Below are 27,656 nucleotides of genomic sequence, written 5' to 3' on the forward strand. Positions count from 1 at the left end.
TCCCATTTTACTTTCACCTAAGCCTATTCCTCCCACTAATTAAACTAGGTATTATCACTGCACATGTGGGGTCACATAATCCGGGTGAACCTCGGGATAGATCCGTATCAGATCGACGGATATGGGAAAGCCAACGGTTGCAACCATGGAAGCGTTAGATAAAAATAACCGGAGACACCTGTGGACTGTCACCGTTAGTGATAATCGTGATTCCAAAGGTCCAGGCATGGCCAAATTTGGAAGCCTGTTCGCTGACACTACTCTGTACTACCCTTTTCAAAATTGAAATCACGTCTAAAATACAAGGCTTCTATCATCCTGCCGTTGATGTTACGGGATGCACATGAGTCACTTGGCAAGTTTCAATCAAGTGTCAAAGATGGTATTATTGGGGTATGGAAAGACGATAGACCATGGTCTCACTGCAATGCCAGGAAGAAGCAACTCCTCCAACCAAGATAATCCCGATTCGGATGCCCTCTAGCGTGGATTGTCGATCCAAAGCATTGCGTCAACCAGAAACTAGCCGAACTCGTGTCAAGCCTCGCAACTAGCGCCAAACTCACCTGGGGTAACCAAATCCCTCAAGTTCTTGCATTGCGCCGAACCTCAAATGTTATCGCAGCACAGACAGCAAATGCAGTCAGCCGACCTAACCTCCGCATGGACCATTCCCCACGCTAAAAAGAAGAATGCAAGGTTCAGTGAACAAACTACATATCAAGATGGGACGGGCAGGCTCTGAGTAGGTATGCATTAGTCCGTAGAGACGATCCGAGCCCCGCTCACGAGCTCCAGGAAGGAGCGGCCCGTTGATTCCAGTCCTTTCCGCGCACACCCATATGTCATTTGTGCATTGCAGATCGCAACCCCCTCCGACACCTACCCGGGAGGCTAGCGATATCTTGCACGGGAGCCCCGGCATTGACAAAGGGGCTACAGATGAGCTACAGCTACTGCAACGGATCTACGACGGAACTTGGTGCGTTTCATGACGGACGGGATGCATGTGGCCCGTGTGGTTGATCGGCCGGACTAGGATGAGCATGACGGTAGATAAAATAAAAAGAATAAAAGAATAAAAAGAACCATTGAAAGCTAAAAATGCGTTCTACATGCAAATAATGATTTATCATCTGCAGTTGCATTCACTCAAGCCACGAAGTATGCATGAAAGTTGTCTCAGACACGGATAGACGGGATGTTGGAACGGGCATAACGACCAGGGGGGTAGGACATGTACAGGACAGTTCATGCTGCGGAGGAACTCTCGAGTATCCATCCCGAGTCCCACTAGGATCCACTTTCGTGCGCATTTACCCCTGAACAGTAAAGCACTGACCAGGAATGCAGCAAAAAAAAGTGTGCAAGGTTATCATCGGCGAAGGGGGAAAAAGCAACGATGTCTAGTGCACCCCCGCACACGTATGCGACAGCTTCGGATTGGGAATAGTAGGGTTAAGCTTGGGACACCAGAAGGTCCGGAGGGGTTTATCTCAGCCATTTGGAGTCAAGGACTTAAAGGATCTACTGTACTTCGTACAAGGAGACATGGATGTTCCAAATGTTACAAATTGTTCCAGGTTGCAATGATGTCCACTTCCCCCCCCCTCTCATTTTCAACTCGGTAAAAAAAGAAAGTGGAAAGAGTCCGTGAAGAACGAAAAAATGAGAACAACCGTCCACGCGGACCGCACGATGTCGGATGAAGGAACCGGGACTGCTAATCCGGCTAAGAGATCCGCTGGAGTCCTTGCGTTTGAGACATCCGATAGTGTCGAACGATTGCTGCACCTGCAGTAGGCGAGTCATTTCTATGGGTCAAGAACAGTGGAGTTGATAAGCACCCGAATTTCTTCTCATTACAACTGTAGACGGACTTGAGTTTGGGTCTAATCTTGGAATGAATCAGATACAGTCAAATAGGAATTAAAGCAAAACACGACTCAAACTGAAACTCAGTTAATGCATCGTCCACATGGAGGTCTCGTGGACAAAGCAAGTTCCGTTCAAATTGACGGTTCAACTGGGATCTCCACTTAGGAGTCAGTGCGGCCCGGCTAGGGCCCCTCCGGATGCAGGTACATGTACCTGTACAATGTTGTCAACAAATTTTAGATTGCTTGTCACCGTTGCTTGACGTCAAGTCGTGCGAATGGGGGGAGATTGGATTAACAAGGATTGAGACGATCATGACGAATGGAAGATCTGACAAGTTGCAATTAGAATTTGGAATTTCGAGTCTTGATTGAATCAAGGTTCAAATGTAAAGAGAAAAGGGGGAAATTGTTTCGGTGGCGAACACAGGTTTATGGTTAATGGGACAGGGGTAAAACCACAGTATGTACGGAATAATGGGATCTTACCTTGTTAACCTGTATAGAAAATTAGTTTGAAAATAAATAGATACATATACTGAAATAGGAAAGACCAAGGGGGAGAAGAAAAAGAAAAAAACAAAAAATAATAAGTAAAAATACACTAAAATACACTAAAATCCCCAAGATATGGGATTATGGTTCCCCTTGCATAGGAAATTCACGGATCCAAGAAGAATACGAAAAGCTATCGGTACATTAATCGATTTTACTTGTAGAAAAGTAAAGTGATGGGAAATCATGATGGTCTATAGCTCCACTGTAAATCCACCTTGTCCTTGACCTTTTTCCCCAGAACCGCCCTAACAGCGAACTAACGAAATAATAATCTCCCCCTCCGATCAATTCTAATTCTCCCCTCTTCCCATCCCCTCCAGCCTCTCTTCTCTTCCCTCAACCCTACTTTGCGTACATTGATCGTGATTCGCTGCCATTCCACCGCTTTTACCGCTCCCCTTTCCGTGGTCGCGACAAAAACCTTCTTTGCCGACCAAACCCCCCCCCTGTTGTGGGAAAACCGAAGCAGTTCAGCTCGGGGATTGTGAGGTATGCGAACTAGTCCACAGGGCGCCTGACCTGTAAACTTCCCATTCGGAACAGAATATGCATATCTTAATTGTCAGGAATTTTTGAGCCCTTCTGACCTTTTTTTCCTTATCTACCAGTTTCGCGCCAACGACCCTGACAACAACGGTTGTCGGAAGTGCACTCGGACTTTCGAAGAACCTCCCTCAACCGCACAATGTCAGTAGCAACGATGCTTCAACCAGCATCGAGAATGTCCCGAGCATCATCGTCCTCCTCATCCTCGTTTCAACCCGTCGCACGACAGAACACCATGTCGTCCCACGATACTCGGTCGCTCCGCCAATCCAAGCGGATGTCAGTCACCGCGTTATACCTGTCCATGTCCGCCAAGGACAGGGACTTGGAAATCTCGGATGATTTGGCGAAAGGTTCGTGGACCCCTTATGCATCCTAGGCCGTGCTGACGCCCGCCCAGCTCAGAAGCACTTGCGAGAACTCAAGTCCAAGATCTCGTCCCAGTCCAAAAAGAACTTCGTGTTGGAAAAGGATGTACGATACTTGGACTCACGAATTGCCTTGTTGATTCAGAACCGAATGGCCCTTGAGGAGGTGAGACTTGCCCAATTCACTGATAAAGATCCCCGCTGACACCCACCCCTAGCAAAATGAAGTTGCCAGTCACCTCGACGACACTGCCGACCCCCAGGAGGGATTCTTCCCCAATGACGAGCGAACCCAGAAATACGGCAACCTTCTGTTCCTGCTGCAATCCGAGCCCCGCCACATTGCCCACCTATGTCGACTTGTCTCCATGGCGGAGATCGATTCTCTACTACAAACCGTCATGTTCACCATCTATGGTAATCAATACGAGAGCCGTGAAGAGCACCTCTTGCTCACCATGTTTCAATCTGTCCTCACCTACCAATTCGACAACACCCCTGAATACTCGTCCCTCCTGCGCCAGAATACCCCCGTCTCACGTATGATGACCACATATACACGCCGTGGGCCCGGTCAGAGTTACCTGAAGCAGGTTCTCGCCGACCGCATCAACTCCTTGATTGAATTGCGCGACGTCGATTTAGAGATCAACCCCCTGAAGGTTTACGAGAGTATGGTGAAGCAAATCGAAGAGGAGACCGGTTCCCTGCCAGACTACCTTGCTCGGTCCGTCACTGCTGAGGACGCGGCTGCGAATGAACAGGTGCAAGCCATCATTACTCCCCGCCTGAAGATGCTGTCCGATATTGCCAATGGCTTCCTCACCACTATCATCGAGACAGTGGACGAAACCCCCTACGGAATCCGGTGGATTTGCAAGCAGATTCGGAGTCTGTCGCGCCGCAAGTACCCTGATGCACAAGACCAGACCATCTGTACTCTGATCGGTGGTTTCTTCTTCCTGCGCTTCATCAATCCCGCGATTGTAACCCCTCGCTCCTACATGCTGATCGACGCGACACCCACCGATAAACCCCGACGAACGCTAACCCTCATTGCGAAAATGCTGCAGAACTTGGCCAACAAACCATCATATGCCAAGGAGCCCTACATGGCGAGCCTGCAGCCCTTTATTGAAAAGAACAAGGAGCGCGTGAACAAGTTCCTCCTCGATCTGTGTGAAGTTCAGGACTTCTACGAGAGTCTCGAGATGGACAACTACGTTGCTCTTTCCAAGCGCGATCTCGAGCTCCAAATCACCTTGAATGAAATGTACGCCACCCACGCTCTTCTAGAGAAGCACACTGCGGCGCTGGCCCAGGATCAACACTCTCACCTTTCCCTGTTGCTTCAGGAATTGGGAGCTGCGCCTCCTCAGGTTCCTCGCAAAGAGAACAGGACCATTACTGTGCCTTTGTTCAGTCGCTGGGAAACCGCCTTGGACGATCTGACAGCCGCCCTTGACATTACTCAAGAAGAGGTATTCTTCATGGAGGCCAAGTCGACCTTTGTTCAAATTCTGCGATCCTTGCCTCAGAACTCCTCGGTCGCACGTCGACCTCTGCGGCTGGACCGCATTGCTGAAGCTGCCGCCACCTTGAAGAATGATGCCGTTATGGTACGGAAGGGTATCCGCACCATGGAACTGCTGAGTCAGCTACAAGACATGGGTGTGATCGATCGTTCCGATGAGTTCAGTCTTCTCCGAGATGAGGTGGAGCAGGAGTTGGTGCACCTCGGTTCGTTGAAGGAGAAGGTGTTGGATGAAACACGGAAACTTGAAGAGGTTTTCGCCACGATCCGCGACCACAACGCGTATCTGGTGGGCCAGCTCGAAACTTACAAGTCGTATCTCCACAACGTGCGCAGCCAATCCGAAGGTAAGCAGCGAAAGAAGGAAAAGCACCAGGAACTTGGTCCCTACAAATTCACCCACCAGCAACTGGAGAAGGAGGGTGTGATCCGCCGCAGTAACGTGCCGGAGAACCGTCGGGCGAACATCTACTTCATGTTCAAGAGCCCACTTCCTGGCACCTTTGTCATCAGCCTGCACTACAAGGGTCGTGCCCGTGGGCTATTGGAGCTTGATCTGAAGCTTGATGACCTTTTGGAGATGCAGAAAGACAGCCTGGAGGACCTTGATCTGGAGTATGTCCAGTTCAATGTCAGCAAGGTCCTGACACTCCTAAACAAGCGATTCGCACGAAAGAAGGGGTGGTAAGGGTGATGCGCCCAACATTACTGCCCTCTTTTTATGACTGATATGAGACTGAGTGCAGGGTCTACAGTGCCCTCCTCTCTCCAACCTGAAATGCATCGGTTGGCGGTGAGTCTCGCCACCTAATTTTTTGATGATATGATGGACTCGGACATATGTCCGATTTTTACATGAACCGTCCATCCTCGACCGTCGATGAACGGAATGAAATGCTCCCTCTGCTATGATTCTGACGCTCTTGCTCTTTCCCAGTTGAGCCCATGCGTCTGTGAATGTTGTTGATATACGGACATATCTGACGGAGGATGATCAACACTATCCCGCTGGTTCGGGATCAGCAGACGATCTTTTGGAAAGTCTGTTGGACCATCTCCTTTGTACTGTGATTTTCTCGTCTGCAATTTATACCCAGCGCGTCATGTTTTCTGTTTCTTGATTTCTGGGTTGGGCCAAGTCCCTTTTTTATGGCCTATGATCTCAATTTCTGGCTTGTTTCCCTCGCGCCCTCACCGCTCTGGCTCTTGAGCCTCTGCGCTGTGTATAATAATATCTTTGTTTTTATGCGCGGTTGTCTGGATTTAATACCCGTATGTTCTCATTCATGATTGCTTTTGTACACCCTAGACGCAGATATCAAATGACTTTTTGAAACCTGTACATCGCTCAAGTACGCTAATCGTCCCAAGATTTTTGACTGTCAATTTCAACGTCATTTTCGATTTAGCTTAGGGTAAAGTTTGAGCATATGCATCAACCTAGCGACACCGCCTCGCCCCTCTTTGCCCCTCACTCTGGCATATTGGGCTTTCAAACGTGTCTGGCAATTCAGGCTTCTAATTAACATTGGATTGGACAAAGGCCTGCTGCATACAGGTTAGGCCGGTTGCGGACAACTTCATTTGTATCAATGTTCCTTGCCAATGACGGCCAAATAGAGCATATATTTGTTGTCTCCATTAAATTTAATTTACCTCTGCATGCAACTATATTTAATAATAATAATCCTAAGGGGGGAAAAAGGAGTTCACGGTCTTCGTCCCCGAAAACTTGCCCCCTAATTTTCAAACCATTGACTTCAATACTCAGCGAATAACGCTACTTATTTTATAATCTATCTTCCATAATATTTACCGGATGAAGGTTTAGCTCCGTAGAATTAAAACAAAAAAGAAAAAAAAAACTATCACCCGGGGCGCTTGTTTACCGTGAACCAAAGAGGCCGATCCCTCCGACGTTTTTATCCTTGTGGCCACTTACGCCTCCCTCCGCCTTCTCCCTCCTACAACCAACTTCTCCCAAACTTCTACATTCGCCCCTCCCACTATATCATTCATCATGGCAGCCGCTGCTGAGAAGATGTCGCCTACTGATCCCAAGTTCGATCAGTACGACTTCCCTACCACCGCCCCGGAAGCCCAGTCTGGTCACCCTGGCCACACCACCCCGGAGCAGGATGAGAAGGTCGTCAAACTCCGTGCAGAGCTCCTCGAGGAGGGCTACACCGAGCGATTGGATACCTTGTCGCTGTTGCGCTTCCTGCGTGCCCGCAAGTTTGATATCGCGGCCGCCAAGCTTATGTATGATTGACGATCCTTTTGTTATTCACATCCCCACGGGGAGCCTTGCGCCTGACATGTGAAGACTGGAGCTAATTTTTTCTCTCTTTTTAACAGGTTCACCAATTGCGAGAAGTGGCGCAAGACTTTCGGAACTGACGAGCTCCCCGCCGTCTTCGACTACAAGGAGAAGGCCGATGTGTTCAAGTTCTACCCCCAATACTACCACAAAACCGACAAGGTAGGTTATTGCCACCCTTGAACATACTTGGTCACTGGCCCATACAAGCCGCAAAACTAATGATACCCTCTCTGTATAGGATGGCCGTCCCGTCTACATTGAGAAGCTAGGCAAGATCGACCTCGACAAGATGTACAAGATCACTACCGGTGAACGCATGTTGCAAAACCTTGTGACCGAATACGAGAAGCTGGCCGACCCCCGGTTGCCCGCTTGCTCGCGCAAGGCCGGCAAGCTGCTCGAGACCTGCTGCACCATCATGGACCTGAAAGGTGTTGGTGTCACCAGCATTCCCTCCGTCTACGGATACGTGCGCCAGGCCTCCGACATCTCCCAAAACTACTACCCCGAGCGTCTGGGTAAGCTGTACATTATCAACGCCCCCTGGGGCTTCAGCAGTGCCTTCAGCTTCGTCAAGGGTTTCCTTGACCCCGTCACCGTCAACAAGATCCACGTTCTTGGCAGCGGATACCAAAAGGAGCTCCTTAGCCAGATCCCTAAGGAGAACCTGCCCGTTGAGTTTGGTGGCTCTTGTAACTGTGAGGGTGGCTGTGAGCTCTCCGACATGGGTCCTTGGCAAGAGTCCGAGTGGGTTCGTCCTCCTGCCTGGGCTGCCCCCAAGGAGGCTCCCAAGGAGGAGGCTCCTGCTGCCGTCATTGAGAATGAGGACCCCGGCTACGAGAAGAAGGATGCCGAGGGCCAGGAGGGTGCTGTGGCCAGCGCCTAAATGGAATCATAGAATGTTCCCCCCTTCCACTCGTTAATCACATCCACTGGGGTTTGATACTGCACCACTGCGGCATCATCCCCGTTTCTCCGAGAGAAAAAGAAAAGAGAAAAAAAGACCCCAGAAGAGAAAACAAGAAATTCATTTGGAGGGTATTCTTATCGACACGAGATCCACCTGATTTGCATCTGATATCCCTACGTTGGCAACCGGGTGGGTCTTGCCTGGAAGTTTTCAACATTCATCGCCGACTACCCGACCACACAATTTGTGGATTCCTTGCCCTTTGCGTTTTACCTTTTGCTTGCGTTCGATCTAGATATCATGGAGAGTTTTTACACATGTCCTATTATTGCCTATTGAACAAGCGATTACTCCTGCGCTTGATATAGAAGGGCCATTCAGGGCGGATTTCAAAAGCGAGTTTGGGGAATGTTGAAACTGGCTTTTGTTTATGTTTTTGTTGAGATGAAGTGTACACATGGAGCACATAGCGAAATCGCAGCTGTCACAAGGGATGTATCTGCTGGTGAATCTTTGCACAGAACTGAAACGGGGAATTCAAATAACTCGTAATAGTAGACAATGTATTGAGCATAATCAACATAATCAGGTCTGTAACTCAAGAGCGCCTCAAACAGAATAAGATATGGTATCATGATCCCTTGGCACCAAAACGCCTCGCCTATCAAATAATCAAAAGCCCAGCCCTAAAGAAGTCCCATCTTCGCTTTACATACTGTCCACGACATCTGCAGCCCGCCCGGCCCGTTCGGCCTTGCCCACCGTCGTAGCCAATGCATTGCCCTCAGAACCATCCTCACCATCCGCATCAGCCTCACCCTGTAACCGTTGTAACGTCCGCAATGCATGTTCATACACCTCTGCCATATCCCCACTCCGCCAGCGCTCCGCCTCTGCATCCGTGCCAAGCGGAATCTGTAAGTCCCACGCAGGATCCGGACGATGGCGATGGCGCCGAGCTTGTGACTGTGACACTCCAATTTGTTTTGATGAAGCATCTCCTGCGTCAACGTCCATCGCTCCATCTTTCGTTTCACTGTCCTCGGTCTGTGGTTCGTCAAGATCGTCTTCGTCCTCCTCCTTGAGTACCTGCATTAAATGCGCCGCATACTCCTTTGCCGCTTGTCGTGGCGCATCCCGCCTCTGCTGCGCAACCGTCGTGGTGAGTGACTCAAGTTGTGCGTAGAGGGCTGTCACGCGCGATGCTAGCTCAGTGTCGTAAGGTTCATATTCGACCGTCTCGGGTGCAGTAAACGATGCCGGAAAGGGGAACTGCGGATGGGAAGAATCGATTCCATTGATGCTAATCGAAGCAGAGGCTGTTATGAATGTACGGTTTATGTACTATATTCAATAAAACCTGTCAGCCGTCTGCCCCTCTACTCTATCCACTCTCGCCCTTTCTTCTATTTCTTGTGAGGCCACAGAAGAGATACCTCTGATATCCTCTCAGGGGTCGGATTGCAAACTCACCTCGTCCACCAATTCTCTTACGCGTTCGCGCATCGGATCGGGTGTCTCATCGTTTGTTGCGGAAGGGGGAAAATATAGGTCGAGTTTCTTGCGCGAGAGCGCCATTGTGTTGGCATAGAGATAAGTCAAGTCTGCTGGTGATTGCAGCTCGATCTTTCGCTGGTGTGCGGCCATGGTGGCTGTTGTGGGGGAAAGTAGATTGATGCAGTTGGTTTTCACGCGTTTAGGGTGTTGCAGGTCTTGGCGTTTTGGTCCCCGCAAACGATGTCATCGATTGGCTGCTCTTTACACCTTAACTTGAACTTCACCTCGGTTGAGGTTGCGTCATTCCTTTGAACTATCGCACTTTACTATTTTCTTATCTCTTGTTTTGCTTCATACTTCTGTCATACTTGCCACTCTCCTGCTCAGAGGCATTTGGACGCCACCAGACAGCAGTGGGTAATGAGTAAAGTCCAAGGATAATGTGGTGATTGATGTGCCAGTTTCCGCCGCTTCAACTGAGGGGGGCATTTGAGCAATACACCAAAGCAGTTTGAAGATGTCTACAGAAGCTATGGAGAACTCTCGTTCTATTTCACTTGTGGACAACACTGCCCCTTCGGAACAACCGCCAAGCGGGGAATCGTCACGACGACCCTCTAAACACACACACAGATTGTCGAAACACATAAGTCGCACATCGGTATCTGACCAGCTGGCAAAACGCAAATATGCCAAATGGCAACCCGACAAACTCGGTCTTTCGACAGATACCGACACATCACCTAGCAGAGAGTCGTCGCAAGTGCGCGGGTCAGTCTCAGCAGAGAGCTCGGCGGGACCGACAAATGGGGCCAATCCAGAAGGACAATCAGATCATGCAACCGAAATCACCCGTGTTGATACAGTGGATTTTGCCCCTTCCCAAACCCAGAGCATACAATCAAGCGGAGCAGGCCAACCGTCCGATTCCGATACAACCGCAAAACCCGTGACCGAATTAGATATCTTATACGAGAATCAGCGTGGCTGGTTCTTCTTTGGAGTTCCACGCTATTCTCACAATTCGCTTCTCAACCTTGATCCTAGCGCCTGGATGACCCAGGACAAGCGACCAAGCCCCGTCAATATCACCAATGCTCAGGTTCCCGATCCTAGCTGGGAGTGGGCATGGCGCACGTGGTATGTAGATATGTCGGGTGACGTCGACGAACAAGGGTGGCAGTATTCGTTCTCCTTCGGCTCGTCCCAGTGGCATGGCACGCATCCGTGGTTTCATTCGTTTGCTAGGCGGAGACGGTGGATTCGTTTACGCCAGAAGGTTCCGGAGAGGCGTTACCGTGGACGCTCGGAATTTGAGAAAGCTCACATGTTGACTGAGGATTACTTCACTATTCACTCTTCCAAGGTGAGGAGTCGTGAACAGAGTGCTGTCGGTCTGTCGAGGATTGAATCGGGCTATTTGAGTCGAGCAGCCACTGGATTGGAAGAGGAGCCACCCATTGAAGAGATTGGGGACATTCCTTCTCTCATGTACGCATTGAAATTGGCATCCATTGATCGAGAGAGGATCGATGTGTTGAAGAAGTTTGTCGAGCAGGGAGGGGAGGAGCTTTACTATCTTAATGATAAGGTGAGTTTTCCTAAGAAAGGGCATTCAAGATACCCCTTAGAAAATTCTTGTTCTTTATCCAGTGGCTAATTAATTCATGTTTGAAAAGATCCCGGAGATCATGCCTACGTTCCTCTTCCAGGCATCACGCTGGCAATTCGTGACATACCTTGTCAGCATCATCAACCAACTATCCACTCCAGGCGATGATCAGCAAGAAGATTCCAACAAGATCAAACGCAAGAAAGATAACCTTATTCGGGTGGTAGAAAGTGCCAAGCAACATGTCACCGGACCAGATGTGTTCACTGGTACCGGGGGGTCGGCATCTGAGCTACTCGATTTGACACCGATTTCTCGACATGATACTTTGCTTTCCAAGCGAGCGCAGGCTACCGATGAGCCATTGCATGTAATGAAACAGAAGGAAATCACGGGGATCCCCAAGGCCGCGGAAATCGGCCACGAAGGGCATATCTATTAATACCCGGCTAGAAAGCCAACCAGTCGGTTTTTTCTTATGAGTTTAGCTACGCACACGCCTTTTACTACTTTTCTTAAAATCAATAATTTCGGATTTCATCAACAATCTAGGTGTTCACGTTCTAGCCAAGAACTTACTTACGTTCGGTCCATTCATCCATCACTGATTCCTAGTGTTACTCGGGTACTCCTCAGTTTTTGGGAAGTGAGTCGGCGCTTTAGTTGGGTACATATAGTGAGGTAGCTATTTAGACATGAAACATTTACTAAAGTACTTACTTCGAGCACCTACTGAGATAGACACCTAAAGGCCGCGGAGTACGAAGGCAAATTACAGTACTTGTCGCGTGCTGTCGGGAACTCGGCCACCGCCTTCCCTTCCCGCATAGATTTTTCGGAGCCAAAAAGATCGGACTTCTCAACACTTTGTGCTCTTTACCATCCATCTCTGGTTAAGTACCGGATGCCACGAGTGCATCGATCCATATGCTCTCGAGTGGCCACCCGTGTCTAAGAAGGCGCCTTTCTGCCGTCTTGGATACTGTTGCGGCCGGCCCCGAAGATCCTCTCCTCTTCCTCTACCCCCGATGGGCCGCTTCTGCCCTGCAACAACGACGACCGATCGCGTCTCTGACGCCTGCAGCAACTCCTATAAAATGCAATCGAACTCCTAGCAACCCCCTGCGTGCCACACTCCCATTGTATCCATCCCCTCCGTCATTCCATCGCCAGTCGAGCCGATGGAGCTCTTCCAATGCCACCGTTCGGTTCCCCAGTGATTACACTTCAAAACTGTCTACACCTGCAAAATATGGCATTGATGGGTCTTCGGAAGGAGGGAGTGGCGCTGGTGGCATTGAGTCAAGCCATGACATCATGGGATTCCCTGTAAGACTGTCAGGAGAGTCTAATGATTTACTTGAGCCCACGTCCGATACCTCTGAATCGCGTACCAAACGTCGCGGTAATATAAGTCGCAGGGAGCTGCGACAGAGACGAATTGTGGACGAGAGAACAGCTACCCAATCTCCTCGCGAAGAAGACCCGAAGACGGCCTCGCGAAAGTTATTAATAAACAACTTATCCGTTCGGGATCGGAGAAAGCTTCGCTATGGAGATTACTTGAGAAGGACACGTGGTCAGAGCCCGTTTGGAAACTCAATGGATAGTTGGAATGACATGAAGCTGCTGTTGGAAAAGATACAGAATGATCCTCGCACGCAGCCCAAGAGAAGCACCAGATCCAAAGAGTTACATATACCCGAGGAGACGGTAGCTCTTGTGGCTGGCATCATGGACACGAGTATGAAGGAGAACATCTGGTACGTACATGTACGGAACGGGTGTAAGGTGCAAATCTTGCACCCTAGAGAGGGCGACGGAACGAACCGCAAAGCCATCTTGACAGGATCGGAGCACGTTATGGAGTTGGTTGAAGGCCGCTTCAAAAGCGCGCAAGCTGCTCAGGATTTCGGGGATCCTCTTGCCGATATCAGCAAGCCGCCAGTGCCCATGTTCGTGGAGAAAGAAGTTCTCTCGCGCAGAAACATTCCAGCTCCAAAGATTCGTGGAGTTTGGACTTGGACCCGCAATGCTGAAGAGCCGCTCACACTCAGGGACGTCCTTGCCTCGCGTCCGTCTCTAAGTTCTGTGAAAGACTTTGCGGAACATGTCGAGGATTTAACGAACGCACGAGAACGACCTAGCCCTGGCGTGCCGACACCTCGCAATATAAAATGGACGCCACATGCCAAGCTGATCTGTCGTCATCTTCTGGAGCTCTTTCGGCGTGACGCGTATCATCAAATCATATCTACCGCTGCGCTGAATCGAGCGTTGGAGTTTTTGTGTAAACACGAACAACTCAATGCTGCTAGGATTGTTTTCCTGAAGTCAGAACATGTTGCGACAGCGGACACTTATAATGTTCTTCTGCGTTCCGCAGCGCGGCGTCACGATACTTGGGCATTTCGCAAGTTTTTGACCTTGATGCCTCGATCGAACATCCGACCCAACGCAGACACCTGGCTTGCTTTGCTATCGGCTCTGGTCACTTCCAATGCGAAGGCGTCACTCATTACACATATGGTGCAGAATGGCTTAATGATGGATGTGAAGGTGATTCGAACAGCTCTTCAGTTGACAATTCAAGACTCGCTTCGTGTACACCTTGAAAGCGGACAGAGTGTTAAATCATTCGTCGCTCTCATGGATAAAACTCACGGGGCAGGTTGGTTTAGTCCATCATTACTCGGACAAATGTTCAGTGTAGCTGCGCGCTGCAAGAATTTTGCCGCCGTGGACGAGCTGTTGGATATCTGTGTCGAGCAAAACTTTGACATCGACAGCTCTGTCCTCAATCAAATCTTGCCCATGTGTCGTGCCAACATTCTTACTGCACTTCACTACACATATCGTTGTGTCAAGTTCCCTTCATTCCGATTTGCGCCTCAGATATGGGAGCGTCTGTTTTTCATTGCCTTCAAATCCCATAACTTCAACATCTGCCGAGTGTTGTGGCGATATGCCTGCATGGATGGGTCTGTAACCCGCGACATGAGGAAAACAGTACTCGGCTCATTGACCCGCAATGTGTCTTTCAAAAAAGGATCTGATCAAATGAGTACAATTTGGCGCCTTGATGCTGGCAAGATCATCGTTGGGATCGATGCACACTTTGAGGACTACAAGATTCGGGAATCTGTCTTGCAGGGAATCCCCTCTGAGTTTCACGATATGCCCCTCACCTTCCTTACATCCGGCTACAAGGAAGGCCAAGAACGCCTCCACCAGTTTAACCTGGCTCAATATCTGATTTACCGTGACATGAAATACGGTTCCAAACTCTATGAGCCTATCAACTCCGTTTCTATCATGCTCCAAGCTGCGGCTATCATAGATCGCGATTGGAAGGGTGTCCCGCGTCCGTTGACGTGGAGGATGCAAAATGCCATCCATGTGCCAATCAAACGCACCGGGGATTGGTCCCAGAATATAAAAACTCCGCAAAGGTCTTTGGCGTGATCTTTGCCACCCTTCTCCTCTTTTTGGTTTCTGTCTGCCTAGCGCTGCCGTGTTGCATGAGATATCCTATTCAGCGGGCTTGGATAGACATAGACTTGTACTATATTGTGTTTCTGTTCTACTCATCTGTATATAATCATTGTGCATTAACTCAACAAATATACATTCCATATGCCTCCCTTCAAATACTAAAGAAAGTGCAGGCTACGCACAGGAAGCACAGCCAAGCCCATCATCCCTATCACTCAAAGCCCGCCATGTTAGGATCGACGAAATCAGCCCAAGACCACAGACTCAAATCCGTTGTTAAGTACGATAATATACCCTCGCCTCTGTTATCTCCCTCCATCTCCGATACCGAGCCCATCAAAGATTGCATCTCCTTTCCAGTACGATGCAACTCCTCCCCAAGAGATAAACCCATCTTACCTACCCTATTCCGCAAAAACCGCGTGAATCCCGCCGCTCGAGCCGCCGCATCGGATAGCCTGCCCCCGAATTCAAAGACCTGCAGAGCAAGATCGACATGCCGGAGAGCTGTTTTGCAGTGTACCGAAGAGGAATACGCTAGCATAAAGCCGATCAGCGTTATGACGGCATTCCACTGGTACTGGTACAGCTCGCTGCATCCGTAGAAGACGTCGTACTGAGACATGCGGGAATGTATGAGATGGATCGTTCTCAGTGCATGCTTTAATGCCGTGTGGGCGTGTGAGTCTGCTTGTGGATGTTGAAGCGGTGCGGTTGGAGGGGAAAGAACGATGAAGTTGCGGTGGAGGCTGATGAGGATATCATGATATTGGAGTTCCAAGAGGGTAGTGAGTTGGATTGGGAGGGAGTTTGGGTTTTCATGATCCTCGTGGAACGAGCTAGTTTCCGTGAGGTCGTCGGGGACATCCAGGCAAATATGTGAAAAAGATTGGTCTTTATGTATATTCTCTTTCCACTCCTGGATTGGAAGGAGTTGTTCCGAAAGGACTCGAGCTCGTGTTTCGATGTCGGCTTCCTCGGGACTTGAGCGATACGTCAAGGCCTTGATGACAGCGAGAGTGGCACATGTTAATCGCAAACAATGGATATAATACGGCGACGATTTCTCATTCACCACACTATCTGGGGGTCGGTATGGCGTCGACGCCGCAATGGAAAAGATCTCTGAAACAGGCTTGCCCGAATACCTGGAGCATCGAACATCAAGATGAATGAGCGTCCACCAAATCTGGAGATTTTCTATTTCCCCAGAACCTGGGTCAACGCGATCGAGATTAAGAAATCGAGCGAAACGAACCGCCATACCGATCAAACTATATGCCGTATGATGCTGGCCCGTATCAAGGAGGAAGAGAGTCATTATGCAGAAGCATTTGAGAGTCATGAGCGAAGGGGTAGCGAAAATTGCATACTGGGTGCAGTATGCCAGACATCGTTGAAAGTATGGCATGCCAATGACTCGGGATCTTTTACCTGCTTCAAACTGTTTCCACTGTAGACCTAGGAGTCGAGTATGAAGGCCAGAATGGAAGATATATTGCATTGTGTATGCGATCACGGCATCCTGCAGCGGAGAGGGAAGTGGTTCATCAGCAGATGAGATTTCAAGATCCTCTTGAGAGATGATAGGAATTTGAGGATGAAGACGTGTCCGGAATACCCAAAAGAGGCCCTTAATTTGCTCGAATGAGATATCGCAGTGTGTTGAGCTTGTGGGATCTACCTCACCAGGACAGAAAGGGGATCTATACGGGCCTGGATCATCATGTGATACAACTTGCGGAGATAATTGCAAGACGCCAGAACAGAATGTATCGATGCGCGTAACAAATTCCAGCGTCGAGTCCAGCTGATATGTCACGGATACTGACTTCTGCGGATGTGGTGGATATGATGTCTCTTTGCCATTCTGGCGGGAGGCGTGAGCTCTAGAGCCTGATGCTATTGTAGAAGCTGGCTGCAATGACAAAATATCGTTATTGCGAGAATCCCTTTTATTTATGGTTGCGTGGGTAGACCGCAGGCGACTGCAAGAGACATCATGGTCAATGCACTGAGCGCATGGAGTATTGGCATCGCATCGGATGCGCTGGGCACGACAGAAATTGCACGCTCGGTTCACTCGTCGTCGTTTGGCAATTGAACGGGGAGCAGCAAAATTATAAAACATTTCGACGGGAATAAGCTCCCAGAATTAGTTATTGATCTGGCGTAGCTAGGTAGAAGATGAGGTTGGTTTGTAATACAGAGGGATATCGTGAGTCTGACCAATAGGAAGCGTTGGAGCATTCCAAACTCGGTAAGACAAGAGTAGCCAATGGAAAATAGTGGATGAATCTTGCAATGGTAATGGCTCCAAGAGGCAAGTTCTCCAAACAGTAGTAATGTTCACATTTAATGATAGTGTTTTCATAATATACTAGTACTTAATTCAGATATAAAAGACTGGTAGGACATCCAAAAGTCCTGCACAATTCAAACCATCCATATCATTCAATAACTGCAAAACATCCGATACTATGGCTCACAACATTCTCATCACCGGTGCCTCAGGATATCTTGGTGGCTCTCTTCTCGCCAGATGGAAATATGCCAACCTCCCTCACCATGGCAAACTCCACGCCCTCGTTCGATCAGAACAACAAGCTAACGCTGTGAAGCAATATGGCGCTGAGCCGCTGCTCTGTGACCTAGATGACCATGACAAGCTGAGAGAGAGCATTATAAACCATGAAATCTCCATCATTCTATTTCTTGTGGATTCCTTTAGTGCCCGGCATCAACCAACTATCATCCAAGCTCTACACGAAGTCAAGACCAGGACCGGAAAGGAAGTTCATTTTGTTCACACCGGCGGGGCAAAGCATTTTAGTCGTCATGCAGGTTTTCCTACTGAAGAAAATTTGCTTGATACAGATCCGGAGATCTACGAGATGCTGAAAAGTGTCGTGTCGCCTCATTCTCTGGTTGCTCAGGTACTACATATATAACTAATGTCATTGGGCTGGCGATGAGGTCTGTGCTGATTTGTGGATTACAGACAATCAAAACGTACGCCACTGTAATTGATACGTGCGAGGAATATGGTGTGAAAGGGTACATTTTTGTACCATGTATTGTGTATGGACGAGGAAAGGGATTTGGAAATCAAATCTCTATTCAGGATGTTGCGATTGTGAAAGCCGCCAAGAAAATGAGACGAGTTTATGAGGTTGATACTGACACCCCGGTATGAGCACCTCGTCTTCAGACAAATTCCGGTTCGAAGATCAGTGCATTTGTACTAACATTGCTCAGAGTTGGCCCGTCTGCCATATCACGGACAACTCCAACCTCTACTTGCAAATGGTGCGGAACATGCTTTTGAACAAAGACATGGGTTATAACAAGCAGGGCTTCTACCTGGCTTCCTCCGGTAGTGTTGCGTGGAAGGATATCTACCAGGCTTTTGCAGTGGCTCTAGCGAAGCGGGGAGTTGTGGGCGATGATACGATCGAGCAAGCAGATGATGCAGCCTTGGCTGAGATGGGCGAGGCGCTGGGCGTGCCATCGTCCCTTGTTTCGGTCATGCTAGGCGGAAAGTATGTATCTAAATATGTATCTGTTTGGTTTTGTTGGATATTTTTACTAATGCATATGTATCTTAGGTGTACATTTACTGCTGTCCATGGTGGTGAGATCGGTTGGAAGGCTGAGTATCCGCCCGAACATATCCTGGAGATTGCGGACGATGAAATTGAGTCGATTATTCGCAGCCTTGGACAGTAGAGAGAAGAATCCTTCATGCCCGAATCCCAACCCAGAACCAGATGGACTGTACCTCGTCTCTCGAATATTTGAAAGGTATATGGGTCTGATTCCTAGAAATGGAGGTTACCGTTTCTGCTCATAGGATGTATTTCTACCAATGTGATAGGCTCCCAAAAGCCGTTGCGAACTAATAAACGATTCAAGATAAGCAGACCCAAATATAGAGATACGGAATCCCTGCGCCGGGTAAAGCTCCGGTCCTATAGCAATTGAAAAGCCTGTTTTTGAGTTATGCAAGGGCATTATGAACACCCCTGAAGAGACCGGGGTCTGGGCCGCTGTCAAATGCTGATCGACCACGTTTAATTTGCTAATGGTTCCACCAACGCGTTTGGGCCATTTGCTCCGTTGAATTTCCACAGAAAAGCGGTCATGGCTACTGTATCCGGTGTTGTAGCCCACCGGGATAAACCTTAAAGGGGCTTCGGTATTTTCTTTCCTTTTGGCCCCCTGACGAAGAATGTTAGACTTTTGTATGGGGCAGTTTAAGCTTCTTGGTGGTATTGGCCATGACCGATCGTCGCTGCAAAAATGTGCGATGTCCATGTGGGTTGGGGGTTAGTTTGCCTTCTCCATACTTTGGAAGGCGTTGAGGTGGACCGTTAGATTACGATCGGGATTTGGTTACTTCGTTGACGTTCAAATGTTCACCATTTGAATTATTCCAAGGTTACTCTACCTGCGGATAAGTGAAACATAAGAATAGGGTAGATCCGTAAATATGCATGATTACTTTCCATGGATGCTAAAAGCCTTCCCGTAAACCTTGGAAGGCGCCATTTCTTAATTTTGGGGACTGGAGCATGGGCATGTAATCTCTACCCCGGAGGTACCTTTGCATTTGCTCCGGCAAATCCGACAGAGAAACACGCTAACATCCACTTCTTTGATGCATGGATTTATTAACAGCGCTTAATGTCCATATTCACCGGGGCCAATTCAACTATCTTACAGTAAATAAGAGGGTTATCTACTAGATCGGAACCGAGGCGTGCTTTCGATCCAGCAGTGATGATTTATAATAGGGAAACATATCTCCACCGATGGAAGATTACCCCCTGCCTTGCAGCGAGAACGGCACGGGTGAAAACCCTACCGAAGATCATGAAACCGGAGTGAATGGATGTAAGCCTTCGTTTCAAATCCCGGCGCCTCAACACAAGTCCGGGGTGAACACCAAAAGGCCCAAAAAAACATTGTCGTTAAAGGGGGAAAGCGTTATCCTCACCGAATTTGCTTATACCAATCAGTGAGTGCATGGCAGAAGCACGGGCACGACACAACACGGAATGTACATAGTGGAGTGCTCCACCTGGTCTGGTCTTGCCGAACCTGCGATGGGTCATTTGTTGCCGTTTGGTCCCTGAAGGCGTTTCTCTAGCGAAATACCCCATCGCTGATTGGTAAGTCGAGTTTGGGATGTGGTTCCCAAATTTGCCAGGATTGGCGCAATTAAACGAGAGGAAAAAATAGACGTTATTTTAAGAAGTGTAACTTCATTTCTAGCGACAGGCCAAGTCTCCTTGGGATTAGGGATCGAGCAGGCGGGGTCCAGAATCAACAGGAGAGCCGACATGTGGAGACTTGGCCTAATCTGTAGACTATGCAGTCGAAGCCGGAACAGGATTCCACCCACTGTTTCAGGATTTTTCCTTGCGTCTCTACGGAGTATGCCCATGCGGGTTTCAGCAATTGTGTGCCGATCGCTGCAGCTGGATACCGCCTGGCGCCTTGGCGCATAGAGGAAACTAGGTGGTTCGGAGCCACAATTATCCACTGGGAACTCCCCAAGTATCCGTACTCCGTTGGTATGTCCGCGTTCCTGTATCTTTACTGCGTCGAAGTAAAGAATCGATAGCGTCCATGGATGCAAGGATGGGAAAACGAAAAATCCATTGTTCTAGAAATGTCGGTGCGCGAGGGAATATTATTGGTCGAATGGTATGGAATGGTCCGACGATTTTCAATAGTGTCGCGATGGACCGGATCATCTCTCCGGAGCAAGCTGTTTTTGGGGGGAGGGGGGGTGAAGGTGTCATAGCACCCATGGACTTAAGAAATTGATAGATCCTTGCCAACATTTGAAGGAAGTGATTTACCTAAGCTATACGTGTATGAATGGCAGGTAGATTAGGAACAATATGAAACAACCAAAATTGTCGTTACTCTATAGAGTATACCATGCATATAGATCTTTTGAAAACCCCAAAAGTACCGTAATCTAATCATTTAACTCCGTGATTGACAGGAAAAGGAAAAAAAGAAAGAGAAAAGTCGGCCCCATTATCTTCGGTGGATCAAGTCCTAGCGCCCCCTTAGTACATACAACTCGTTCGTCGGTACTCCGTATATTGAAATGATGATTCCCTTTCCACATTCCATACGAAATTTACTCTTTTTCCTCGGCTATAATCCTTGGGGAATCTCACAAACAATTTACACTTCGGTTCGGAGTTGAAGAATAAATCCCTACTAACCGGGAACCATCATCCTCCCCGCTTGTGCTTGTGAATTCCCTGTGAGACGGGAAAAAGAGAGAGAGAGAGAGACAGAGATGTGCTACTGACCTATTCAGCTTGGCTCCCTTCTTTTCCTCCTGAAACCTCAAACCCCTCCGATCTGGTCCTTTGTTGGTGTTTGGGTGTCTTGGTTAGGAAATTGCCTCCCTCTTTTGCCTCCCCGCGAATACCACCTGGATCCTTCCCGTCGATCTTTGCGACTCCGAACCTCCTTCCCTCCGAACCGACTCGCAAAAAAAAGGTCTTTAGTACTTGCTTGGTGACGGACTTGGTGTCTCGGAGGATAATCTGGTCCAATTGGAAACTCGGCGACGGCGCATTCGTAACGGAACGTGGCAGGCCCTGGGTGTGGGGAACCTTGGAAGAACCGATCGAAGCGCTCTCGGCGTTGACAGGATCTCTCGGATACGCTCGCTCATTCGTCGCGTGGGGAATAAGGTGTTGAAGAATTAATAATCGGTGGGCCACCCTATTGCACCCCCAGGGAATTCAAATCTTGCGGTGCGCGTCTGTTCCAGAATCCTTCTCAGCCTCAATGGGCTTGCGAGGTGGCTCAAGCGGAGCGCATCCCTGATTCAGATCCTCCTCCGCCCGATGCACGCGAATTTTACCCCTGTGTCCTCGACTCGATCACTGACTATGATTTGCGCCAATCTAGAATTTTCTTTTCTTTTCGTCGTATCCTTGAAATCATGGGCTGTATCGCATCGAAGCCCGCTGAAGCGGATATGGATGCTAGTCAGCGCAATGCCCGTATTGACCGAGTCATCAAAAGTGATAAGAAAACCATGGATCGCACTATTAAGATCTTGTTACTGGGTTAGAAATTCCCGACTCCCAAATACCACTCCTATGCGCGATCAATTGAACTGACCGTTTTCAGGTGCGGGAGAATCGGGCAAATCGACTATTATCAAGCAAATGCGCATTATTCACAGTCGAGGCTTTCCCGAAGAGGAACGTCACCAAACACGAGCTGTCATCTATTCCAATGTTGTCATTGCCTTCAAGGTTTTGCTAGACATTATGAAAGCGGAACACATAAAGTTTGAGCATAGTGAGACGAAGGCCATGGGAGCCTTATTAGACAAGACTGAGCCCGACGTTGGCTCGGATGAGGCTTTCTCGGACTTGACAATCCGAGATGCCATGAGGGCCATGTGGCTTGATGGAGGCGTTCAGAAGGCTGTAGCTCGTGGGCATGAATTTGCGCTGCATGACAACCTCAGCTAGTAAGTTCAATATCTGCGCGTGACGGGTCATCATACTGACCATTCATCTAGTTTCTATGAATCTTTGGACCGGATTTTCACCCCCGGGTGGCTCCCTGATAACCAGGATATGCTACAAGCTCGACTCCGAACAACAGGTATCACCGAAACCTTATTCGAGCTTGGCCAGATGAACTTCCGGATGATGGACGTTGGTGGACAACGTTCAGAGCGGAAAAAGTGGATTCATTGCTTTGAAGGAGTTCAGTGCTTGTTGTTCATGGTTGCTTTATCTGGATACGACCAATGTCTGGTTGAAGACCAGAACGCTGTAAGCCTCCCATATCTTGCATATTATACCATTTGCAACTGCTGACATCCCCCAGAATCAAATGCACGAGGCTATGATGCTGTTCGAATCCCTCGTCAATGGCGAGTGGTTTAAGCGCAAGCCCATTATCCTCTTCCTTAACAAGATTGATCTTTTCAAAGCAAAACTTGCCATTTCCGCCATTTCGAAGCACTTTCCGGATTACACTGGCTCTGATACAGACTTTGAAGCTGCTGCCCGGTACTTTGCCGACCGATTCCGCGGTATCAATCGAATTCCAGACCGTGAGATCTACATTCACCAGACTAATGCCACGGACACCACTCTATTGAAGGCGACCATGGACTCGGTCCAGGACATGATCATCCAAAAAAATCTCCATACCTTAATACTATAAGGCAGTGGAATTTTAAATACCGAGGGCTTTTATGATAAACGCCATTGTTTGCCACGAGATCGATTGTCGTTGCTTGTCGAGCTCTTGAGCCTGCCTTTTCTTTTTCTTCGTTGCATAATTCCGGCGGTTTCTTGCCTTTCTATCATGGAAACATCACCATGTCTCTTTGCATCTATCTTTCCGACTTTTCTTATTTTAATGAGGCGTCTTGATGATAGAGTCGTCGATCCTCTGACGTATCCTTGGGTCTGTTGCGTTGCACCCCAAAAGTCCGTTCGATTTCGCCAACTAATGCCAAGCTCCAAGCTCTGATGGTTTCTTTCCTCTCTTACTCTATTTTTGTTTGTTACATCATGCAGGATGATACCACTTGTTTACTTATTTGTCGCTGCAATTGTTTTACCTGACGACTGTATTATCACATATCTTATTGCTTTTGGTTATCTACAACTTTGAATGAACTTGATAAATTCCCTCTGGATCTTACTCCACATTACTTGTCGTCCTAATTGCTGGAAGGCTTCGCATGCCTTTATTTATGTAGATACTACTATGCAATGGTTAAACATAAGGTGCCGTTTAGTTGGTTCTTACATAGCAGATGGGTCGGAAACATAGTGCAAGGTTCTTTCCTCAACAACAATCTTGAACCTCCCTCACGTTTTCTCCTTCCCTTCTAACTCCATTCCCTCACTTTCCTCAAGGATCACTCATCAGTCATTTCCGCATGCCCACAAGCAACGAAAACTATTACATCTACAGGTGAGCCTGCTAGAAGAAAGCCGGATAGCTCCTATCCGGAGCTTGAGCAACTTTTAAAGAAAAAGCAAAATCTGGGCCCGACCTCCTGTCAGTTAACATACCATTATTTTCCGGCACCTCAGCATAGAAGCCAGGATTATATGTATGAATATTTCTTATATATTATCGCAATCATATTTATGCAGTCTGAATTTTTGCCTGAAGTATATACAGACCAAAATTTATATCGGAATAAACTTATTCCGATGATATCCGGTTAATTTGCCTCACCTTCTTCCCTGACGGTCTTTGTCCTAGTCATCATCCAGTACAACCTCCTCGGCACGGGACGTAACTGGGTTCGTCAACCATGTTCTCAACCTCTGTACGCCGGGCTGCATGGGCACCTCTTACTGGTGTATCCTGCTCTGCCCAGACTGTTCCGTCTAGCGGTCTTCTCGGCGCAACCCGCTTGCAACGCCGATACTCCTCATCTTCCTCCAAACCACCATTTCCTCCAAGTGATGGGTCGCAGCGGCTGGATACCTCTACTCCCGCAAAGAGTGTGAACTCCTCCGGCGAAAAGACAAAGGCTGCTCGCCGCCGAGGCAAGGACGCCGGTGCCCGCAACGGATCTTCCAAGTCTAGCCAGCAGCATGCGGTATTCTCGAAACTCCCCAGTGTCCCCTCGACACAGCACCGACAACCACATGGTGAGTTCCTAGTAACTCAAAGAATTCCTGCCGCTTGTATCTACTCTATACTAACTTCTGCTCAATAGATGTCCATGTCGCCTCGTTCTTCTCCATTCACCGCCCGATCTCCGTGACCACCACGGTCCCCCCAACCTCGAGCTCCGAGGCCTTCGAATCGATCTTCTCCAAGAGGCTCTTAAAGAACGAACCCGACGATGTCATCTTCACCCTCTCGAACACTGTTCAGTCCATGGAGGGTTCCAACGGTATGTCGGAAGCTGAGGACCCGTTCGGCCAGATGCACGGTCGCTTCACCAGCGATGCGAACGGCGAGCTCCAAATGCTTGATAATCCCGAGGCACACATGTCCATCGAAGAACTCACTCGTCGTCTTCGCCCCTTCCACCCTCCCCCACCCCCGGTCCCCATGAACATGAACGCCGAGGCCGAGGCTATGGAGTCCCAGACCCAGAGCGAACAGGATACCACCTACTCCACCGTTCTCACCATCCGGGAATCCCGCCACGCCGATGGTCGCAAGACCTACGAGGCGTCGACCGGTCCTTTTGTCCGTGACGAGATGGAGGCCCCCGCTGGCATGCACGAGATTACCATCGATGCTCCCAGCTCTACCACTGGCATGAGCTACGTCGAGCGTCTGCGCCACAACTCGTCCATGCATGCTATTAGCACCAAGAGACGGCGCAAGGTGAAGATGAAGAAGCACAAGTTCAAGAAGCTGATGCGGAGAACACGCACTCTCCGTCGGAAGCTCGACAAAGCTTAGATTTGGGGCGATTTCCGCGTTTCCATTTGTTTGGTGTCTTTCTTCGGTTTTCATCGGATGCATCTTTGGCCTGCTTCTTGCATCTTTACTGGGTTTAGGGGGGTTAGTATTGTCTGAGCTGTAGGGCATATCCTCTTCTTCTTTCCCTCCAGTACATTGCTCTTATTTATTTCTTGTCCTTTTTTTACTCGGTTTCCTCTATTACTATCCTCCTATCCTAACATCCGCCAATTTTTATTCCTTTTGACAATCATGTCAGAAGCTGTGATATGTGGCCGCTTCCTATGTGTGCCATATCTTGCCTCATGCATCGCGGATATCTCTATAGAATCTTCTCTCGATCAATATCCTGCTTTGAATCTTCACATGAAAATGAATGTTACCGCTCGTACTGTAGATAGAACTCAATGAAAGATGAGCTATCTGATGATCTCTCAACGCGATACACCAAGAGTGTGTTTCAATTAGAAGCCTGGGCATGGTACTCAACGATACTGATGAACAGGAAGCGAGTAAAGCTACGCAGGATACAGTTGAATCTAATATCATGATACACAAGATCGAGATTGGTATATCACACCGAATACAAGGACCCGATAAGCCAAAAAGAAAAGACAAGAAGGAGTCAAAACCGAGAGTGAAAGTTGTAGAAACGAGTGTCTCCAGAAGCAGCGAGACTAACACAGTCAACCCCACTGCATCCGTGAGACGAAAAGGGGAACGGCTCCCAACCAAGCGAGAGTCAATATAAAGTACAGTATCCAGCGCGCGCATTCATGCAATGTAAGCCAATCCAATATCTACCCACACCAACCGTTGAGGCCAATGATAGCCCTCCGATTCTACATACCACATTGATCAAAAAGAAGAAATTCCCATTCACAAGTCAAATTTATCATAGCCGAAATCTTTTTCCATCTTGCTCCATACTAGTCATCGTACCGACACCATGGGACGGAAGAATCAACGCGCTTGTCATGTCGGGCTCCGAGGTTCACAAATTGAGACGTCGGGCTGCAAGACACCTCACACGCTCGATGAGTGAAGTGTCCAGTTTCCGAGCGTTGTAGCGAGGCATTGCTCGTTTAGCAAGAAGCTTTCGAACGAGAGTTCATCAGAAGAGCGACAATCAGACCGTAAAGACCTAGATGACGTTAGAACATACGCTGGTCTTTCATTGAGCAGACAGAACTTACCCAAGACTTCCGCGAAAATGAGAATCAGAATCATTCCAACGTAGAGACGAGGTTGCTGAGCAGTTCCTCGAACACCAGCATCACCAACAATACCGATAGCAAAACTGCAAATATCCGTTAGCGACCAGAGCCATTTGGATATTTAGGAGGATTGTGAATTGGACGTACCCAGCGGCCAGACCGGCCAGACCGACAGCGAGACCAGCACCCAGCTGGATGAATCCGGTGTAAAGAGGGAGCTTCTGGGTCAGGTCGTTGGCGACCAAGACCGACACGACGAGACCGTAGATACCAATGATACCAGCCATGACAATGGGGACAATGTCTGTTGATTTATCAGTAAACAGGTTCAGACACTTCGATAGATTCACCGGATTAATGGTTTCCGGCTTTAAAGCTTGACGTACTCTTAACGATCAGGTCGGGGCGGAGGACGGCCATGGAGCAAACACCGACACCAGCCTTAGCGGTACCGTATGCGGCACCGAAGCAGGTGAAGACGATAGCTGAGGTGCAACCCAGCGCGCCGAAGAAGGGCTATTGAAGATATATCAGTCATTCGGCCAATGTGATGAAAGAAACCGTGCTCTGGGGAGGGGTGGTTATGACGGAATCGCCGGTTGATTGAACTCGATGGTGATCGAGGAAGCTAGACATACCGCATAGACGGGGCTGTGGAAGATTCCAGGTTAGCAGGAGTCATCAATGAGGGTTTTCCCATGATGGATGAAGCAGTCCGAAGATCGGTAGCTGTCAAGCACCCAGGGGGCGGGAGTCGGAATGACAACGTACCAGAGTTCTGTGGCCATTTTGACGGAAGTGCTCGACAAGACTGTCGAGGGCAATTCGGAGCTTTGGATGAGATAAGAAGATCCGAGAAATAGAGGCGTGAGCCGAAGAAGAGGTTAGCGGTGATCGGGAAGGAGAGAGCCAGCTACGAGGTCAGAGGCCACCACGCTGGTGTTACGGTCACGTGCTTCTTGGCACGGCATCGGATCCACTCTACCGTATACATCGAACACCAACTTGAGATGTGTTTAATTCTACATATACACTATCCCAGCTGAATCCTTTCTTCAATTGCCTAATTAATAATTGGCTGGGTTACGCCAATCAATTATGAAGATTTGTGTGAGGTTGACTACCTTGACCCTGCATCTATAGAACCTTGCAATATGGACGAGGAGGATATCTCAAACTTGGAGACTATAAATATGATAAATAGGTGAACTTTCAAACTATTACACTCTTTAGAGATCCCTGAGCCTATGCTCTTGGTGTTTCTGGT

The 27,656-nt window shown here is 48.6% G+C and overlaps 10 protein-coding genes across 10 annotated transcripts; 7 read left to right on the forward strand and 3 right to left on the reverse strand.

Moving 5' to 3' along the window:
* Window positions 1-3,120: 3,120 nt before the first annotated feature.
* Window positions 3,121-5,571, forward strand: N7520_007974 (Ras GTPase activating protein IRA2; the record flags this gene model as incomplete). The annotated part of the gene is made up of 3 exons (XM_057141908.1): window positions 3,121-3,334; window positions 3,361-3,515; window positions 3,568-5,571. The coding sequence occupies 3 exons, from the start codon at window positions 3,121-3,123 to the stop codon at window positions 5,569-5,571; spliced, it is 2,373 nt and encodes a 790-aa protein (XP_056995914.1).
* Window positions 5,572-6,903: 1,332 nt separating this feature from the next.
* Window positions 6,904-8,092, forward strand: N7520_007975 (SEC14 family lipid-binding protein; the record flags this gene model as incomplete). The annotated part of the gene is made up of 3 exons (XM_057141909.1): window positions 6,904-7,145; window positions 7,242-7,365; window positions 7,445-8,092. The coding sequence occupies 3 exons, from the start codon at window positions 6,904-6,906 to the stop codon at window positions 8,090-8,092; spliced, it is 1,014 nt and encodes a 337-aa protein (XP_056995915.1).
* Window positions 8,093-8,824: 732 nt separating this feature from the next.
* N7520_007976 (uncharacterized protein) lies at window positions 8,825-9,763 on the reverse strand (the record flags this gene model as incomplete). The annotated part of the gene is made up of 2 exons (XM_057141910.1): window positions 8,825-9,460; window positions 9,590-9,763. 2 exons carry the CDS (start codon window positions 9,761-9,763, stop codon window positions 8,825-8,827), a joined length of 810 nt encoding a protein of 269 aa, XP_056995916.1.
* A 367-nt stretch (window positions 9,764-10,130) lies between these two features.
* N7520_007977 (uncharacterized protein) lies at window positions 10,131-11,667 on the forward strand (the record flags this gene model as incomplete). The annotated part of the gene is made up of 2 exons (XM_057141911.1): window positions 10,131-11,204; window positions 11,293-11,667. 2 exons carry the CDS (start codon window positions 10,131-10,133, stop codon window positions 11,665-11,667), a joined length of 1,449 nt encoding a protein of 482 aa, XP_056995917.1.
* A 485-nt stretch (window positions 11,668-12,152) lies between these two features.
* Window positions 12,153-14,690, forward strand: N7520_007978 (uncharacterized protein; the record flags this gene model as incomplete). Its single annotated transcript, XM_057141912.1, has 1 exon — window positions 12,153-14,690. One exon carries the CDS (start codon window positions 12,153-12,155, stop codon window positions 14,688-14,690), a length of 2,538 nt encoding a protein of 845 aa, XP_056995918.1.
* A 241-nt stretch (window positions 14,691-14,931) lies between these two features.
* N7520_007979 (uncharacterized protein) lies at window positions 14,932-16,851 on the reverse strand (the record flags this gene model as incomplete). The annotated part of the gene is made up of 1 exon (XM_057141913.1): window positions 14,932-16,851. One exon carries the CDS (start codon window positions 16,849-16,851, stop codon window positions 14,932-14,934), a length of 1,920 nt encoding a protein of 639 aa, XP_056995919.1.
* Window positions 16,852-17,200: 349 nt separating this feature from the next.
* On the forward strand, window positions 17,201-18,449 carry N7520_007980 (uncharacterized protein; the record flags this gene model as incomplete). The annotated part of the gene is made up of 4 exons (XM_057141914.1): window positions 17,201-17,656; window positions 17,722-17,910; window positions 17,979-18,262; window positions 18,329-18,449. The coding sequence occupies 4 exons, from the start codon at window positions 17,201-17,203 to the stop codon at window positions 18,447-18,449; spliced, it is 1,050 nt and encodes a 349-aa protein (XP_056995920.1).
* Window positions 18,450-21,702: 3,253 nt separating this feature from the next.
* N7520_007981 (guanine nucleotide-binding protein subunit alpha) lies at window positions 21,703-22,949 on the forward strand (the record flags this gene model as incomplete). The annotated part of the gene is made up of 4 exons (XM_057141915.1): window positions 21,703-21,829; window positions 21,894-22,242; window positions 22,294-22,552; window positions 22,608-22,949. 4 exons carry the CDS (start codon window positions 21,703-21,705, stop codon window positions 22,947-22,949), a joined length of 1,077 nt encoding a protein of 358 aa, XP_056995921.1.
* A 1,111-nt stretch (window positions 22,950-24,060) lies between these two features.
* Window positions 24,061-25,172, forward strand: N7520_007982 (mitochondrial 37S ribosomal protein mS38; the record flags this gene model as incomplete). Its single annotated transcript, XM_057141916.1, has 2 exons — window positions 24,061-24,403; window positions 24,472-25,172. 2 exons carry the CDS (start codon window positions 24,061-24,063, stop codon window positions 25,170-25,172), a joined length of 1,044 nt encoding a protein of 347 aa, XP_056995922.1.
* Window positions 25,173-26,257: 1,085 nt separating this feature from the next.
* On the reverse strand, window positions 26,258-27,177 carry N7520_007983 (H(+)-transporting V0 sector ATPase subunit c; the record flags this gene model as incomplete). The annotated part of the gene is made up of 6 exons (XM_057141917.1): window positions 26,258-26,316; window positions 26,369-26,472; window positions 26,537-26,693; window positions 26,776-26,905; window positions 27,028-27,040; window positions 27,161-27,177. 6 exons carry the CDS (start codon window positions 27,175-27,177, stop codon window positions 26,258-26,260), a joined length of 480 nt encoding a protein of 159 aa, XP_056995923.1.
* Between the last annotated feature and the right edge of the window lie 479 nt (window positions 27,178-27,656).

This window comes from Penicillium odoratum, assembly GCF_028828045.1.
Source record: "Penicillium odoratum strain IBT 22623 chromosome Unknown utg000005l_segment0_segment0, whole genome shotgun sequence".
Lineage (NCBI taxonomy): Eukaryota > Fungi > Ascomycota > Eurotiomycetes > Eurotiales > Aspergillaceae > Penicillium > Penicillium odoratum.